The sequence below is a fragment of the Xyrauchen texanus genome, chromosome 32 (assembly GCF_025860055.1).
Source record: "Xyrauchen texanus isolate HMW12.3.18 chromosome 32, RBS_HiC_50CHRs, whole genome shotgun sequence".
NCBI classification, from domain to species: Eukaryota; Metazoa; Chordata; class Actinopteri; order Cypriniformes; family Catostomidae; genus Xyrauchen; species Xyrauchen texanus.
The window spans coordinates 11,258,415-11,275,701 of record NC_068307.1 but is presented as its reverse complement, the minus strand read 5'-3'; the positions used below and the strand labels follow the sequence as shown (position 1 = coordinate 11,275,701).

The 17,287-nt window shown below is 36.5% G+C and overlaps 1 protein-coding gene across 1 annotated transcript in view; it reads left to right on the top strand.

The window, feature by feature from the left end:
- Window positions 1-17,287, top strand: part of cdh4 (cadherin 4, type 1, R-cadherin (retinal)) — a 324,629-nt gene that overhangs the window by 203,786 nt on the left and 103,556 nt on the right. Inside the window, exon 4 of the mRNA XM_052101106.1 lies at window positions 6,136-6,362. Coding sequence (XP_051957066.1) covers window positions 6,136-6,362 — 227 coding nt within the window. The remainder of the gene's footprint in view (window positions 1-6,135; window positions 6,363-17,287) is intronic.

The window sequence follows — 17,287 nt, the reverse complement described above, 5'->3', positions numbered from 1 at the left end:
CTTTGCATATTACGCTGAGTAAAGAGGACATACTGTACTGCTAGTGCACAGTGGTCCTTGTGTTATCTGTTTATCTATCTCACACACATCCACACTCACACTGACACAATCTATGTCTTGTGCTTCTTTTTGCCTCGTAATTTTTAGTGGCCAATATCTCTCATATCTCTTCTGATACATTAGACTTTGACTTTCTGATAATCGTGCAGTAGTAACAATGCAGCAAATGGGTCGTAAAATAAAGTGTTGTTTCTATTTATTTTTGGTCACATACCCAATTTTAGTTGATTGTTTCAACTTACTGTAGATTTGGTTAAATCTTATATTTTGAATGAACAAATTTGAATGGTATATCATGATCCATTGTGGTAGATTATTACGTAAACATTAAACTTATATTTCTTATATTTCCATCTATATCTATATCTTTCTCTTAAAGTAGCCCCATTTAATGCAGAAATGAACTTTGCATGAGGGTGGATATATGTATAATACTGTCATTATGAAAAACAAAAGAAGACTAAGACAGAAAGAGAGACAGAAGTGCTTTCAATTTGGTTATGCACCCTCATTGGACTTGAAGCTGTCTGAATAAAATGCTTTGATGCTGGCCATTCTTGTGTTCCCATGCCAGCATCCCATCCCATAGCCCAATACAGGACCAGTCCTGTAAATACAGTGCTTTTCAGTTTCACCTCTGTTCCTCCACCTACAGGTTTACCCTGTACAATGTTGGAGAGTGACAAAAAGCATTCAATGACAATAATTACCTCGTTCCATTAAAGCAAATTAGCCTAATGTACAAAAACATTGACTGCCTTCAGGTTCTTCACAGAAAAATACTCTTTTTTTACGTTGTGAGAGCATTTATTTATTTATTTATTTTGAGATCTTCCCCTGGTGACAGATGCTTTTGTTGATGTTTGTTAAAGGGGAAAATAATCTAAATGGACTATTTTCCCATCAACATCAGGCTGCAATAAGTGCGTACAGACCACTTGTGCTGGTTGCCAAATAGCAAAATCCCATTTTAAATCTCCTAGACTTCTTAGAAGAACTGACAGCGTAAAATGTTATGAATCTTCCAGTGTGATGCACTTTGTTTTGTTTTATAATTTTGAGCGGCGCTTGTTAAAGTTGGGAGCGTGTTTTTCATGTGTCAATGCTTTGGTGATCATTCTCAATACTGCATAAGAGACGTTTCCTCTCCTATATGCAATTATTCACAAGACAAAACACTGCAGTGTTGAGGCAGCCATGCCACAATTGGTGAAATGGATTCTACGCTTTATTATCCTGTTGTTTTGGTGCATCTTCTGGCAGGAAGCCGTGTGGTAAATTGGATAGATGGCTTGATAAAAAGCTTGTCGCGCAAGATATTTCACTTTTTTTTTCTGTCTGAAAAGCACTGTCTCCCAGCACTCTTAACAAGTGACTTGGTCCCACAGTGATTTATGAAATCAATTTGTCTTATTATCAGCAGAATTGTGTAAGAAAGATAAAATCAGTAGAATGTGAATTTTAGTTCTGTCTTTCTTTCTTTTAAATCCTAAGGGGAGAAATAGAAGAGAGAAGCAGCACTCTAATCTATTTGAATCGTTTTGACCCTCTAGTACCGCAAAGTCAATAACAAAGAGTTCCTAACTCTTAAAAAAAAATACTATGAGCAATTCAAATGTCACTGATGCATGTACTCATACACTGCCTGGCCAAAAAAATAAAGTCGCCATTTGTATTTAAATAATCAGATACTTAAGAGCCTATGATTGGATCATTATTGCAGTGATTATGTTTCAGCTGGCAATAATTATTTTAACTCTTAACTGATGCAGTGTGTTGCTTCTCATTTCTTAAACAGTAATGTCGGAAGACGTATCCCGTGTTCATAGAAAAGACGTTACTGTGTTTCAGGAGGGACAAATTATTGGCCTGCACCAAGAAAAGAAAACAACTAGTGAGATTGCTGAAATCACTGGAATTGTGTAAAGAACATCTCGGGTTACATGTGTAACCCATGTTCCCTGAAAAAAGCGGAACGAGATGCTGCGCTGCTAAGCGCTATGTTGCTGCGCAGCATCATAGCGCTTAGCAGCGCAGCATCATAGTGAAGCTTTTTGTAAAGGGAACTGTCCATTGCATTATTACAAATTAGAAGGCTAGTGGTGAACTGCCGGTGATCACTAAAGCGCTTGATGAAGTCACATCATATAAAATCAACAGTAGAACTCACGGCCATGTTTAATAGTGAAATTAAGAGCATTTCCACACACACAATGTAACAAGAACTTACAGGATTGGAACTAAACAGCTCTGTGTCCACAAGTCCACTTGTTAGTGAGGCTAATCAAAAAACTACTTAAATTTGCTAGGGAGTATAAAGATTGGACTGTGGAGCAATGGAAAAAGATCATGTGGTCTGATGAGTCCAGATTTGTCCTATTCCAAAGCGAAAGCGTGTCAGGGTAAAAAGGGAATCACATGAAGCGATGCACCCATCATGCATAGTGCCAACTGTAAAAGCCTCTGGAGGCAGTGTTATGATCTAGGGTTGCTTCAATTGGTCAGGTCTAGGCTCAGCAACAATATGCAGAAGTAAAATGAAGTCAGCTGACTATCAGAATGTACTGAATGTACAGGTTATCCCATCAATGGATTTCTTCTTCCCTGATGGCACAGCCATATTCCAGAATGACAATGCCAAGTTCATGAGGCTGAAACTTTGAAAGAGTGGTTTAGGGAGCATGAGGAATCATTTTCACACATGAATTGGCCACCAGAGAGTCCTGACCTTAACCCCATTGAAAGTCTTTGGTATGTGCTGGAGAAGACTTTACGGAGTGGTTTGACTCTTCCATCATCAATTCAAGATCGCGGCCAAAAATGTATTAAGGTGGAAATAAATGTTGTGACGTTGCATAAGGTTGTCGAAACAATGCCACAACAAATGCGTGCCGTAATCAAAGCTAAATGCGGTCAAACGAATATTAGAGTACGCAATTTTAGTTATTTATTTATTTTGACCAGGCAGTGTACATAGATGTTCTACTGAACTTGTAGAATAGAGTTTCATCAACTATGGGCAGTTATGGCTCTATGGACTTTTAGAAAATAAACTAAGATTATATTGGTTTTTAAAAAGTAATAAGGAATATTTTTATGATACAATTTCAGATTCCAACTTTAAAAGTTTGGGTTTGTACCAGGGTAAAACAAAAAAGTATATACATAAAATCCCTTTAAAAAGTTGCAAAAAATACATGATTATGGTCAAATTACCAAGACAGAGCTTACAGTAATATAAGAAAAAGAAGGAAATAAAAATCTGTTCATTATAATAGAAATCAACCACTAGAATACTGAAGTTCTGGTAAATGTGAATGAGAACTCTAGAATATAAGCTGTGATCCTCTCTCTCTCTCTCTCTCTCTCTCGCTCTCTCTCTCTCTCTCTCTCTCTCTCTCTCTCTCTCTCTCTCTCTCTCTCAAGTAGAGCTGAAGCTGTGGTACTTTCCCTAAGGTGTAAATGAATAGACCATCTGCTGTTGTTGACCAGAACCCTTTCCAAACAACTACGGTGGGATTATGCAAATGAATCACTCATTATGTTTGCTACTTTTTCTAGCTTTGAAGGAAACTGAGTTTTAACACTTCTGTCTTCAGAGGAGTTTTGCGCTTAAAGGAATCTCAAATTAAAATTATTATTTTAATTTGTTTGGTATATAAATATTATAATTTTATAGACATTTACATTTATTCAATTGGCAGATGCTTTTATCCAAAGCGACTTACAAAAGAGGAAGAACATCAGCGAATCATCTTAGGGAGACAGTGGTACAAAAAGTTCCATACTACAAAGTTTCACTATCATCAGAATAGTATACAAAACAGATTTAAGTGCAACAAGAAATGTAAATTTTTTTTTTTTTTTTTTTTAGTGACCGGTTAAGTGCTTTTGGAAAAGATGTGTTTTTAGCCGTTTTTTGAAGATAGAGAGTGAGTTAGCTTCCCGGATTGAGTTGGGAAGGTCATTCCACCACCGTGGTATGATGAAACTGAAAGCCCGGGAAAGTGTTTTGGTGCCTCTTTGTTTTGGTACGACAAGGCGACGTTCCTTAGCCGACCGCAGGCTTCTGGTGGGAACGTAGCTCTGCATAAATGTTTTTAGGTATGCTGGAGCAGACCCAGTGACTGTTTTGTATGCCAGCATCAGGGCCTTGAATTTAGTACGTGCATCAACAGGCAGCCAGTGGATAGAGACAAAGAGTGGTGTAACATGTGCTCTCTTAGGCTCATTAAAGGCCAGACGTGCTGCTGCATTCTGGATCATTTGCAGAGGTCTAATTGCACATGCAGGGAGGCCTGCAATGAGAGCGTTACAGTAGTCCAGTCTAGTTATGACAAGGGACTGAACGAGCAGTTGTGTGGCATGTACAGAGAGGAAGGGTCTTATCTTCCTGATATTGTACAGTTTAAATCTACATGATCTTGCAGTTTTTGAAATGTGGTCTGTGAAATTTAGCTCATCATCAATGGTTACCCCTAGATTTCTGACTGTTTTGGAAGGCGAAACTGTAGTTGGACCCAGCTGCACGGTGATGTTGTGTTCAACAGCCGGGTTGGCTGGAAAGACAAGGAGTTCGGTCTTGGCAGGGTTGAGTTGAAGGTGGTGTTCCAGACATTGTTTTTTTTTTCACATTGTGCAAATGGTGACTTTGTGTTCCTGTTTATATAACACCTATTACAGTACTAGTATTATAGGAAATGCTTTAGCTAATGGTTGTAATTTCTTACACACAGTATGATCCATTGATGGATTATGAACCTGGCAAGTGGGCCAGTGCCCCAGGGCCTCTGACTGCCTGGGGCCTGAGGTGGCATTACACTCAGAAACAAGGCACTGTAAATGCTAAATGTATATAAACAGACAAACCGTGAATTTAATATGTGACAGCCATGTGATTTCTCCCTGGGCTCCTAATCAAAGGTCCTTAAAAAAAAACGATTTAATATAATACTATCATATATGACAAACAATTATGTACAGGTATTTTAGCATATCTGCACTTGGCTTCCTTACATGTATGAAACTTATGCATTGAAGTGCAGATATGCAAAAATATGTGCATGTGTGTTTTGATCATGTATGATGACCCTGCTTTGTGATTTATTTGTATGTTACTTTTTAATAAAAGTTAGTTATTAAAAATAACTAGTTAATAAAAGTTAGTTAGGGATTAGCTATCCCTTTTACAGAGTAAAAGATATGGTAAATATAATAAAAGGATCACAAATGTTGAAGAAGTGCTGCGTCCAGAAGAAAAGTAGAAACGAAGAGTCAAAAAAGTTAATTAGATGCTAAAATTATTTTCATGTACAGTAGAAGTATTTGCCTTTAGTGTTATATATTTTATTTTGAGTTGTCCTAGTAGGGCTGTCACAAAGTTTGAAGTTGGGCTGACAATAAATGTATTAGTTGCAATACAAGTAATTAATGATTGGTTTTTATTAGTTCACAATTGTCATTTGACAATGCATTGTCAAATTGGCATACTTCTTAAGGTGTATGTATGTATATATATATATATATATATATATATATATATATATATATATATATGTATATATATATATATATATATATATATATATATATATATATATATATTCAATACAAATTAAATGAGAAGCATAACAATTTAAGTGAAAAGTTGCACTCAAGCTGACATGGACAATACAAATGTCTTCAAAACCTGAAGATTCTGGTATTCCAGCATGATTTGAGAATGTTCCAAAGAGAATCATGTGTGCTTCAGTTAAAAGGAAACCTTTTGTACACAATAGTACAAAATTATCAAATCACAAATTTGCTTATTTTATTTGTGATCTAGAAATAGAATAAAATCGAAATAATTTTTTATTAATTTTAAATCATGTTGTTTTTTTGTTTAGATAATTTTTTTCATTTGTTTATTTTTATCCTAAAACTTTTTAACTTCCAAGTTTACATTTTAAATCTCCATTTTCAAAGTGGTCTTATACTTTTGATACACTCAATGTCTTGTAGCCATAATGGTTTCAATATATTTTAATATTTTGTGCTCATCAAGTACTCTGTCTTTTGTCTCTTTACTTGCAGTGAAGTTCGAAACCTGCCAGAAAATAAAGAAGGTCTATTTCGAGAGCAGTGACCCAAAGTTCAGCATTCGTCCAGATGGCTCCCTTTACATAGAGCAAGCTGTAACGAATGTAACCGAACCGATACAGTTCATGGTGACGGCCAGAGACAGCATGGACAAACGCATCTGGGAGACCACCGTCAAGCTGGCTCTCGCTGGACACCCGCTATCTCCTCCTATGAACCAGGCAAGGACAAATCATGTGTAGTTTGAAAGAGATAAATGTTATTCTAAATATCAGTTGTCTGGGTAATCATATTATAGACGGTGACTAACAAAGACACACTAAATGAGTCCATCCATCAACGCACACCCACAATTATTACAGTGCTTGGAAGGCAGAAGTGTATTAAAATTGCTCTTCCTCCACAATTATCTGCAATTTATTCAGCTCAAATTGCTGAAAATACAGGTTCATTTAAACTTTGACAATTTCAGCCTTAGGTGTGTTGTCTATTTTATTTTTTTAATAACATTTTTACTCTGTATAATTAAAGTTTGAAACTCTCCTAAAGACTTACATTCTTAGAATGCTTGCCATTTAAAATGCAGCTTACAGTGATGTCATTGTAATAGTAGCATACAAAATTATGATTCTTGTATCTCCAAAACCTTTTAGAGTTGTCTTTACACTGCAAAAACAGTGTTGCGTTATGTGGTGATTCTCATGCACAGCTGACAGAAAACAAGATGCGCTCTGAGTGGCATGACAATGGCAAAGTATCTCTGCTGCTTTATTCAGTTTAACAGAACCAAAGTCTGACACCTTTTTTTATTTTCAGAAAATGCTAATCTAGTTATTGTTTCACGAATAACATCTGTTTTACTGTATACGAAACACTGTTTAAAGGAAAAGTTCACCCACAAATGAAAATTCTGTCATCGTTTACTCACCCTCATGACGTTCTAAACCTTTATTACTGATGCATGATTGCAGTGTAATTATTTGCCCACACAGAATTAGCAAGAGCAAGATTCAATAGCAGAGCAAGATGTTATTATGTTTAAGCAAGCATCAAAATGTAAAAACTAGGTACAGTTTTTTAAATGTATTACATTTCTTCTCTCACACATGCCATGATTTGTGGAGCGCTTTTAGTGGGCTTGCACAAGCCTTTGACAACATACCAAAAGTCAAGATCTGATTATGAAAATAAATGCTCAAATGTAATTTTTATACAATAGATGAAAGGAAAATTGAATACATACACAAGTCAGTTTTCACCCCCATCTCCACACACTTTTACCACAAGTCCTGCTTGGCAAGTATCATTAAACTTTTAATGCATGTGGCTGACATGCTCATGTTCGGGCTGTCCTGTGCTCCATGTAGAGGACATGAGGTGTACAGGCTTTTTATAGATGTCTTTCCCACTGGCTTCGGATTGTTTCTGCATCCAAAGTGACCTAGAAATGCCAAGCAGAGAGTCAGGAATATAGGTACTCGAGGGAACCAGAAGTTTGGTCTGGTGAGCCCTATCTCCGTGTCCTAACCTCACACATGTCGTCTCCTTCTGCACGACCATTTAGAGAAGTGTCTCCTTGCTGGTCATGGCAGGTTATTGAAGGACAAACGCACATATATGCTCACACACACTCACACACAGCATGAAGATACATGAGTGGGTTCCTGGAGATGTGACTTCTTTCAGCTCTGTGACCTAGTTGGGACTGTAAATAATTAATAACATTAAAAATCTTAAATCTAAAAGTAGATTATTTATCAGATTATTATAGCATTTTAAAAGGAATGTTTCTCAACCTCATGTCATTTCAGACCCAGAAACCAATAAATGAGCATATCGAGTCATTTATACACAGCTCTGTTCTATAAAATGAAAGTTTATTGTGATGGCTGCTAAGCTCCAAAAACATACAAAAAACATTATTATGGCATACAGTAAAAGTATCCCATACAGCAGTATATTCTGAAGCCATACGGTAGTTTTGTGTGTTAAATGGACCGAAATCTAAGTCATAACTCACTCCGTTCAAATCATTCTGCATCTGTCTAGTCAAACATGGTTCCTATTGCAGACGTTGGACATAAACGAAAAAATTAAATAAAATATCATTGGTTCTCACGTGTTTTACATCCAAACGTCAAACTTTCGGCATTGGCTTTGATAATATTTTTGAAAATGTTTTGTTTTGTTTTGATGGTATTCTTTAAAGTAGCTTGGAGTAACATAAAAATACCATGGTATATGAATATCGTAATTTTTCAGTACCACGACATATATCAAAGTACAGTGTCATTTCCATCTAAAACCATCACTGTACCATGGCCCTGGCACAGTATATTTTCTCTAAGGGGTTAGTGGAATGTTACCACAAATTACTTAAGCTGATGGAAAATTTGACCTCCCATAAAACAATAGAGATTTTGTCTTTACTTATCCGTGCCTTTTTCCCCTCTATTTTTCACTCAGTATAAACCATTCTGTCTTGAAAGACATATATTCAGAGTAAGAGCTTAGGGAAATTAGCTCAGAAATCATTTCAATCGTTTTAAAAGAACACGTGCTCTGATGCAGAAATGCACGCACACATACACACACACAGCCCAAAAAATAAAATAACCACACATTGGCGATAGAAGTATTAAAAATAAGACAACCCAGTTACAAAGTAAGCAAACCTTTTGTTATGAGCAGCGATGCTTCAAAGACTTGGATATGGAAGCTAGCTATTATCTACTGTGTATCAACAAGGACATCCAACAGTGTAATTTTTTGTGCCTCTGCTGAGCGTAAATGTCAGTAGGTTACATGTGGTTCATTATAGACTTACATGACATTTGCTTGTATCACATGGTTTAAACAATGCCCTGGATATTGGTGATTAATGTGTATATAACTGCAATCTCAATAGCCTTCATTCTAGTCTATTCTGTATCTTTACTGACAAGTTCCAGCCAGTGTTTTAATGTATCAACAATGCAGTCGCTGTGTCCCACAACATGTATTATTAAGCAAAGTTTCTATGTTGTTGGATGGTGCAGGTCTAAAATGATCCTGTTTTGTTTTTTTGTTTTGTTTTTTTGGCTGGCATTTAGGTAGATATGAGCCTCATCTGCCCGAAGCTGGAGTTTGGAATTCTTGTGAACTGGGAATTATGATCAGCATCCATAAGTTCTGTTTTCCCCTTAACAGCAAAAAGCAAGCTTGATTTGCTGGCCACACAGAACACAAAAGCTGGCAATTCCTCCCAATGTTCATTAGTATTTTAGATGCTAGAGATTTAAAGGTGAAGGTCATTTTTGTGACCCAAGCAAAATTACAAAATTAAAGATTGTTATAAACAGGCTTCCCAAACACTCATTGGTTGGACAGCATATAATCCCTCAGACTGATTAAATTTCTGGGTGAAATCCAAGATTGGCATATTGAAATCCAAATGTGAGTAGTAAAGCGAGTAGTTTTTAAAAGTAAACCTGTAATAGCCATATGCCCTAATTCAAACCCTAAACCTAATCATAAGTAAAAAAAATAAATAAAAAAAAAGTATTATCACAGGAAAATGCAACCTTCAAATTGTGCTCATCATTAGATGAATGTTATGCATTGACCATGTTTCCACATAGGACCTGAAACTGCTTCTCTGAGGCTGTTGATTCAATGCCTATCAGTAAAAGATAAACACATTTGAATTGATGCAGAAATGTCTGATGGGAGATGGTGCTTCTCAGTAACTCGGTGGAATGGGGTCGATGTCATGGTACCGTAACATTCTGTATCAACATGTCGACTTCCCATGTGACCATGTTGAATACCGCCTCAAACATATGCTATTAGTTGAGTCAATATTGTTGTGGATGACTGGTCTGGATGCTCAAACAAACAGAGCAAAGTTCTGATCAATCAACCCATGATGTTTACTTGTAGCGGTCTCTGCATTTTAGGCTGTGATAAGAGAAAGAATTGTAATATGATAAAATTACACACATCAGCTGTAAGCTGTAATAGGAGAATAGGAGTTAATTCAGATAAAGTGTGATACTTTGTGATAATCTGTCATTGTTATTGGCATTGTTTTTAAAATATGTTCCAAATATGGCACATTAATGGATGGAGTTTTAAATTCATATGTACTGGGAGATTCTGGTTTTATCTCAAGTGTAAAAAGCTATCTTGATTTGCTGGCCACACAGAACAGAGCAGAAATACATCAAGACCTTTTCTAACTGACTTTGCTGCACTAATTATAAACCCAGAAAAACTTTTTGTTCTCAAGTTTTTAATAATGGAACATCATTGGAAATGAAGGTACATTTTCTTTTCTCCAGACAACGAGGTCTGTTGCGATGACTGATTAGGAATGTAGCAAACGAGTGCTGCCTAATGGGGAATTTGCAAATACTGGCATGTAATGGAAACAACTCCAGACAGGGATGCAAGCAGAGCAATGCGGCCATATAGAACAATAACCTCCAGATGTCTGATGCAGAGCTGCAGGCTGAATGATGCCCAAACGGGTTTCTTCTCAGTGGGGAGGGATGGGGAGCCAGCTGGCAGGGCTGGATCTTCTGGAGCTGCGGGAGCTCAGGGCAATCCAGGCAGCCATTTCACACATGCTGACTCCCGAATGCACATACTGTACACACACACATACATAGAAGCACAATCCCTACATCTGCTGTGCGCTGTCCCACAACACAACATGCTTGTTCTAGTTTATTCTTTCCTCACTGTCTATTGTAATGGTTGCAGTGCCTGTTGCCCTGCCAGAGGAATAAACCTTTTCATTAGCCATGCTATTGTAAGTCTCTGCCTTCCATTGGCACTGCCTTGCTACAATGCATTAGACTAGCCTGGATCTTCCAGTGCTGTTGGCTAGACATTTGGAGGAATGCTTCCGCAGAGCCAATGAGAGTTGATTGGATAAATCAAGGTCTTTATCAGAGCTCCCAATGTCCTGTTTGTCAGCAAGCAGAAGAGATAGAGATGGAGTGGGAGTCAGGGAGAGAGAGATTGAGAAGATGAAAATGCTGCACTAATGAACAGATCTGTGAGGGGAAAGATAAGGCTTTTGTCTGGGTTAGAACACATCCTGCTAGCTGACTGCAGCATCTATCCAAACACAACCTCCCAAAGGTCACATTGCTGAGCAGGCATGAACCATTATTGCATGCAGAGTAAGTATTTAGGTGTTTTTAAGGTAAGATGTGGAAATTCTGTGCCACTAGCTTCACCAGATAGATCTGCAAAAACATTGGCTTGTTTTCAAACAGGTTTCTCAAACACTCCCCCGTCTTCCATTGGTCAAAAAAGCAGATAGTTCCACCCCAAACTCACACCACTGGTTGTGCCAGAAGTTAGGACCATTCAAACAAATGGGGCAATATCTTATAAGCACCACTGAGCAACAGTGTTTTTACTTTTCTGGAAAATAATCATACAAAATTGTCTCCACTTGAAAAGGTGCTCTGGGGTACGGTTCATGTGAACTCCTGAACAGTTCGCTGTAGATATGAACATAATCTGCCTAAATCACGGTAACAAACTACCACATAATTTGCATCTTTGCAAGCTCCTGTTTGCAGTTATTATGTAATAACGTATTTATTATACTTGTTTGTCTCCTTCAGACATTAAATTCTTCTCATCTCTTGCAATGCAACCGTATGCTCATGGCAGACAAACACTATTTTTCTTCACATCTTAGCACAGTCAATGCATCCACAGCAGACAAACACAAGTACCTTTCAGAGCATAAAGTTTTGAGGGTAATTACAAATGTAAAAATAATTTAAAAAACACAGTGAAACTGGCACAGTTGTTACCTAGTTACGGTGGTAAAAAGCTACCGCTTGTACTATTATTGAAGATCCAAATCCAGCGGTTCAGATCTAAATAAAAAGATGTGAAGAGAGACCAGCGGGTGCGGGGGGAAGAAAATTAACTTGGGTATGAAAGTGTGAAGTGTGAAAGAACCCTAAAATATGATCTGTTCTTGGATGACACTTTTAATAATGTAAAGCTGATTATCTACTATAAAGTAGTTTTTAGTAACGGTAGAATATACGCATTATGATAGGTGATTAAAGGAATATTCTGGGTTTAATACAAGTTAACCCCTGTGCTTCAATAAAAAAGTTACTCAAAGGTCCTTAGAGGACAAAAATAACCGTGTCAAAAAACTGCCATAATAATATTATATATTAATATTATTTTCCACTTTCAACGATATACTTTTCTTAACCAACATCATTTCTGATCATAACCTACTAATTATTCATACATTTTCAGGATTTTAACCCTTTAATTGTTTGTCTGTTTATATAATGTCACTGTTGTTTTTTTACCAAAAAAAAAAAATAACAACACACACACACACACACACACACACACTCAAATATGAATTATTTTCCATAAAAAAATAATTAGTAAATTCCCCTTACTAAATGCTAAGGGGAATTTTTATTAAATTTTTATTTTATTTTTTAAAATGTCTGTGTCAAAAAACTGCCATAAAAATATTCTAGATATATAAAATATATATCCACTTTAACTGACATTCACATCAGTCCTGGTCATAACTACCAAACATGCATTAATTTGTAGGATTTTATCCCTTTAAATGCCATTTTTTTTTCATAATGTCACTTTTGTTTTTACACACACTCACACACACATTTCGCAATACACTCATACAAAACTCTGACATCCATACAAACACACCCACACAATTTTAGCTGCATCATTTATTCAATTGGCCTGCAATGCTCTATAATACAGCAAACAGAAAATAGGAAAAAAGCATGCATTTGCTCCATAGGCTAAACATTGACATGACAAAAAAAAAATTGTCATCTGGTGGAAAATATTAAAAAAAGAAATATTTTGAAGCCAGGATTCTGGAGTGAAAGCATAATATCATGTAATTCACGAGATTATACTTTAATGGTACTGGGATCAAATATTGCAGTTTTAATGGGTTTCAATGGGGACATTTTTGTCCTGAAGGATGAGTGTAAATATTTTTGAACACAGCATATTATAGATGTATTTTAGTAACTGAGATTGAAATATAAAAATTTCCCCAAAAATGTACACCTTTGGCAAAATGTATTCCATTGGCGTTAACAGCAAAATGATCGAAAAACCTAACGTGAAAAAGACAAAAATGTCCCGAAGGTCGCACAAGGTTTAAGCTCAATTTACAGCATTTATGGCAAAATCGAGGTTACTGTGAGGCATTATAATGGAAGGGAATTTAGCCAATTTTTGGAGGGTTTAAAGGCAGAACTTTTGTGTTGTTTGATTTAACTGCAGTGTTTGATGCAGTTGATCATTCAGTTTTAATTGATACATTGAAGAGATGGCTGGGAATATCTGGGTGGCTTTAGATCGGTTTGTTTTCTATTTGTCAAATTGATATAGTGTCTATAAGAGATGAGATGTCCTCCTCTTCAACAATACATTGTGGTGTTCTGCAAGGATCCCAGTTAGGGCCAATGTTGTTTTTTTTATATATGTTACCATTTGTTAACATTTTCATTGCTATGCAGATGACCTACAGCTGTATTTGTCATTAAATCGCAAATGATCTGTCTAATTTAAATGTTCTTCAATTTTGTAATGCAGATATAAAACATTGCATGGCATATAATTTTCTTCAGTCAAAAACTGATAAAACGGTCTTGATTAAAAAAATTATAATAATTGAGTCAAAAATTGAGTCAGCACTTAATCAGGTTGTCCCAAATTTTCATCAGGAGGTCCATTTTGAAACAAATTAAAATTGTGTATTTCACGTAAGGTCGTTTTTAATCAGTTAAAGAACATTTCCAAGGTGAGACATGTTTTGAGTTTTAGGGATACATAGAATCTTATTCATGCTTTAATTTCGTCTCGCCTAGATTATTGTAATGCGCTAATGCAAAATTCCTCACATTATATTTGAATACCTTAATTTAAATTTCATTTTGTTTGTACATGGTGCAGAAGTATTATTAAGCTTCCACTGCTCAACATGATTTTTCTCTCATTCCCTTTCTCTCTGTCTCTAACCTCCTCTTTCTCTATTTCACACTCTTATGCACAGTAATTCCGCCTGCTGCCCCTTTAAAGGTCTAGTTGTGGCCCATTCCCCTCTCTCTATCTTTCTCTATCTGGCTGTCTCTCTCCCTCACTCTCTGCAGCAGGTACCTGTGAGCTTTGTGGATGAGCAGAGCTGAGGCGGAAGTGATTTTATCAGTGCCTCGCAGCTGCCCTCCTCGCTCATTCACGGCTCCCTCCCTCTGCTACAATTCCTCCATTATCTGAGCTTACTCAAGCCCCTGCAGCCAGAGCCATCTAGCTGTGAAAAATTAAAACAAAAGAGGTAAAAAGTACAATATGTTTGCTCAGATTTGCCTCACATCTGTTCAAGCTCTTCTGCCGACAAACCCTGTTTGTGAGACATTTATAGGCTGACTCGCCTACGCATGCTTGAGTTGGCGGCCCCGCTGGGGGAGGGGAAGCAGATAGAGCAGGGCGGTGGGGGGGGGTTAGAGAGAAGAATAGAATGTGGCGAAAGTGTTTCAGCTAAAAAATAAAGTGCCACAGATGGAGGGAAAGGAATTAAAAATTATAATTTCGGTTCATTCTGAGCAAAAACTATTTTTGATTCCGGTTCAGAGATCCACAGCCTCCTTTCCAAAAGGTTATCAGTTAGAACGAAATAAAAGAATGGTTATTAACGTTCTTTTTAAAATGTCAGTACTCTGCACAAAGGGGTGGGTGAAATACCAATAATAGTGCTGCCAGACCTCGCAAGAGATACAAGCAACCTAGACTGGAAAATCAAACCCAAAATAAGCCACTTTATTTTCACCAAAATAACCAAAAATATGCAATTTCTTTTTTGATTTATCGGCATAGAAATCATAACAAGCAGTTAATTAACAGTTAAGCATAATTTTATTTGCCTGAACCTTGGACTTAGGATCGACCCCACCGAACCTCACCGAAATTACCTGCGATGCACCTCATTATACATCTCTGCCTGCATCACCTTTGTCTATTGATGGACTACACTCTTGAAATGGAATACATAGACTATCATTTCATTGCCAAAAAAAAGCCTTCATCAGCTGTCTAACAAAGGACAATGCATCTATGTGAACTTCTGCAGTTAATCCAGGATGGACTTCAAAGACATCAGTCATTAATCTTAAAGCTCATAAAAAAATATTTTCTCTTTATTTGTAAAACAATGGACCTTAACGCTTACTTAATTTACAAATTTAAAACCATGACTTGCACTGCACATAAATAAGTAATATTGGCATTATAGTCATGCTGTTAACCAGAGGGGAACTGGCCCCCACAGTGAGCCTGGTTTCTCCCAAGGTTATTATCCATTATTCAACATCATATGGAGTTTTGTGTTCCATGCCATAGTCATCTTCAGCTTGCTCACTGGGGTTCTAAATACAATTATTATTTAATTATTCCATTTCTATGCACATTTTACAATCATATTTAATCAAACTACACAATGATTACTGTAAGACATTATAGATATTACAGTTAAAAAAAAAAATTTGTTAGTGCATGATTTCCTGTAAAGCTGCTTTGAAACAATGTGTGTTTAAAGCACTATACCAATAAAAATGACTTATTTACAGATCTGCTTCTCAGTCAAAACCCGCTAGCATTAAATCTGTATAAATGTATCATATTTTACATAATTCAGTGAAGAAACAACTGAGAAAAGTTGTTTTTTTTTTTTTACCTCTAATAATGTTTTCTTTTTATTTTCTTTAATGTTTACAGCTGTAGGTCATCTGCATAGCAATGAAAATGTATGTTGTATTTTCAAATCACAGACCAAAACGATAACCTATATATATATATAAAAAACAACATTGGCCCTAACAGGGATCCTTGCAGAACACCACAATTTATTGTTGAAGAGGAGGACATCTCATACAGTATGTTGTACGTATACATAGTAGTTAAAAAGGTCTTCATTCAGAGAATGCGACATCCACAATGGGCAGTTAGCAAAGAAATATGTGATGCAGCAGTTTCCTTCAGGACCAAATTACATGTTTAATTTTTTCAGGCAACATGAAGTGGTGTAGTTTCAAACATTTTCTGTGATAAAACCTTTGGCCTTTGGTTTCATGAAAAAATTATCAGAATGAAATTAACCCGTTATAACTGGTTACCAGCATTTAAAAAATAAAGTTATCAGTCACAACAATTGAAAAAAAAATTGTTCATTTACGGTTTCCGTTTTTGCTCCTTGAACCGTTTTTAAGTCCCTACGGAGGGGTGTCAAGGGAAGAAATTGCAACACAGGATTACATGAAAATCTGATAATTCAGAGATGAGCGCTAAAGACACCAAATGAAACACAACACTGTCCCCCACGCTGACATCCATGGCAGTCAGTTGCTGTGAATTATTTCTTCTAAAACAGAGGCTTGGGAAATTGGAGCTGTTTGATTGGTCACCTCAGCCCTTTCCTTGGCCTTTGGATGAATCAAGTTGGGGTCAGTGGCAGCTCTAGTTTTCCTTGTCTAAATTAATGATGTGGTATTTCATCAATCTTTTTTATTGGGCACCCGTGAGGAAATGTCATGCTATGCGTCACTCTGATATTGCTGTGTTATAAAGGCTGGTTTACAGAGGCCTTGATGCTTTTATAAAAAACCCCACAGCTATATTTATGATCCTGGCCTAGGGCTCAGGTGTGCTTGAGCTGTTCGGCGACAGTTTCAAACCATTACTTCTCAAATAATGGGTAATTAGTAATAATTAGACAGGTAACTGCTCTTTTAAAGTGTGTTTATCTCTTCAACTTGTCAAAGAATTGTGTCTTCCTAGAGGTAGAACGTTGCACTGCTTTGATCAGATGTTGCTAATTCATAGCTCAGGAGACGAGTTCTTTTATGATTTTTAAAGGGGTAGTTCTCTCATCATGTACTCATCTTCTGGTTGTTCCAAACATGTGGGTCATCGACAAGGTTGTCCGAGATATATTTTTAAAATCTAGTTTAAAATATAATCATAGAAATGTAATCTATGAGTCAATGTTAGTTTCATAAACATTTCTAGCATTTTCTACAAAAATTATTTAATGATTTTAAATATGTCATGTGCAGGAACCATCTAG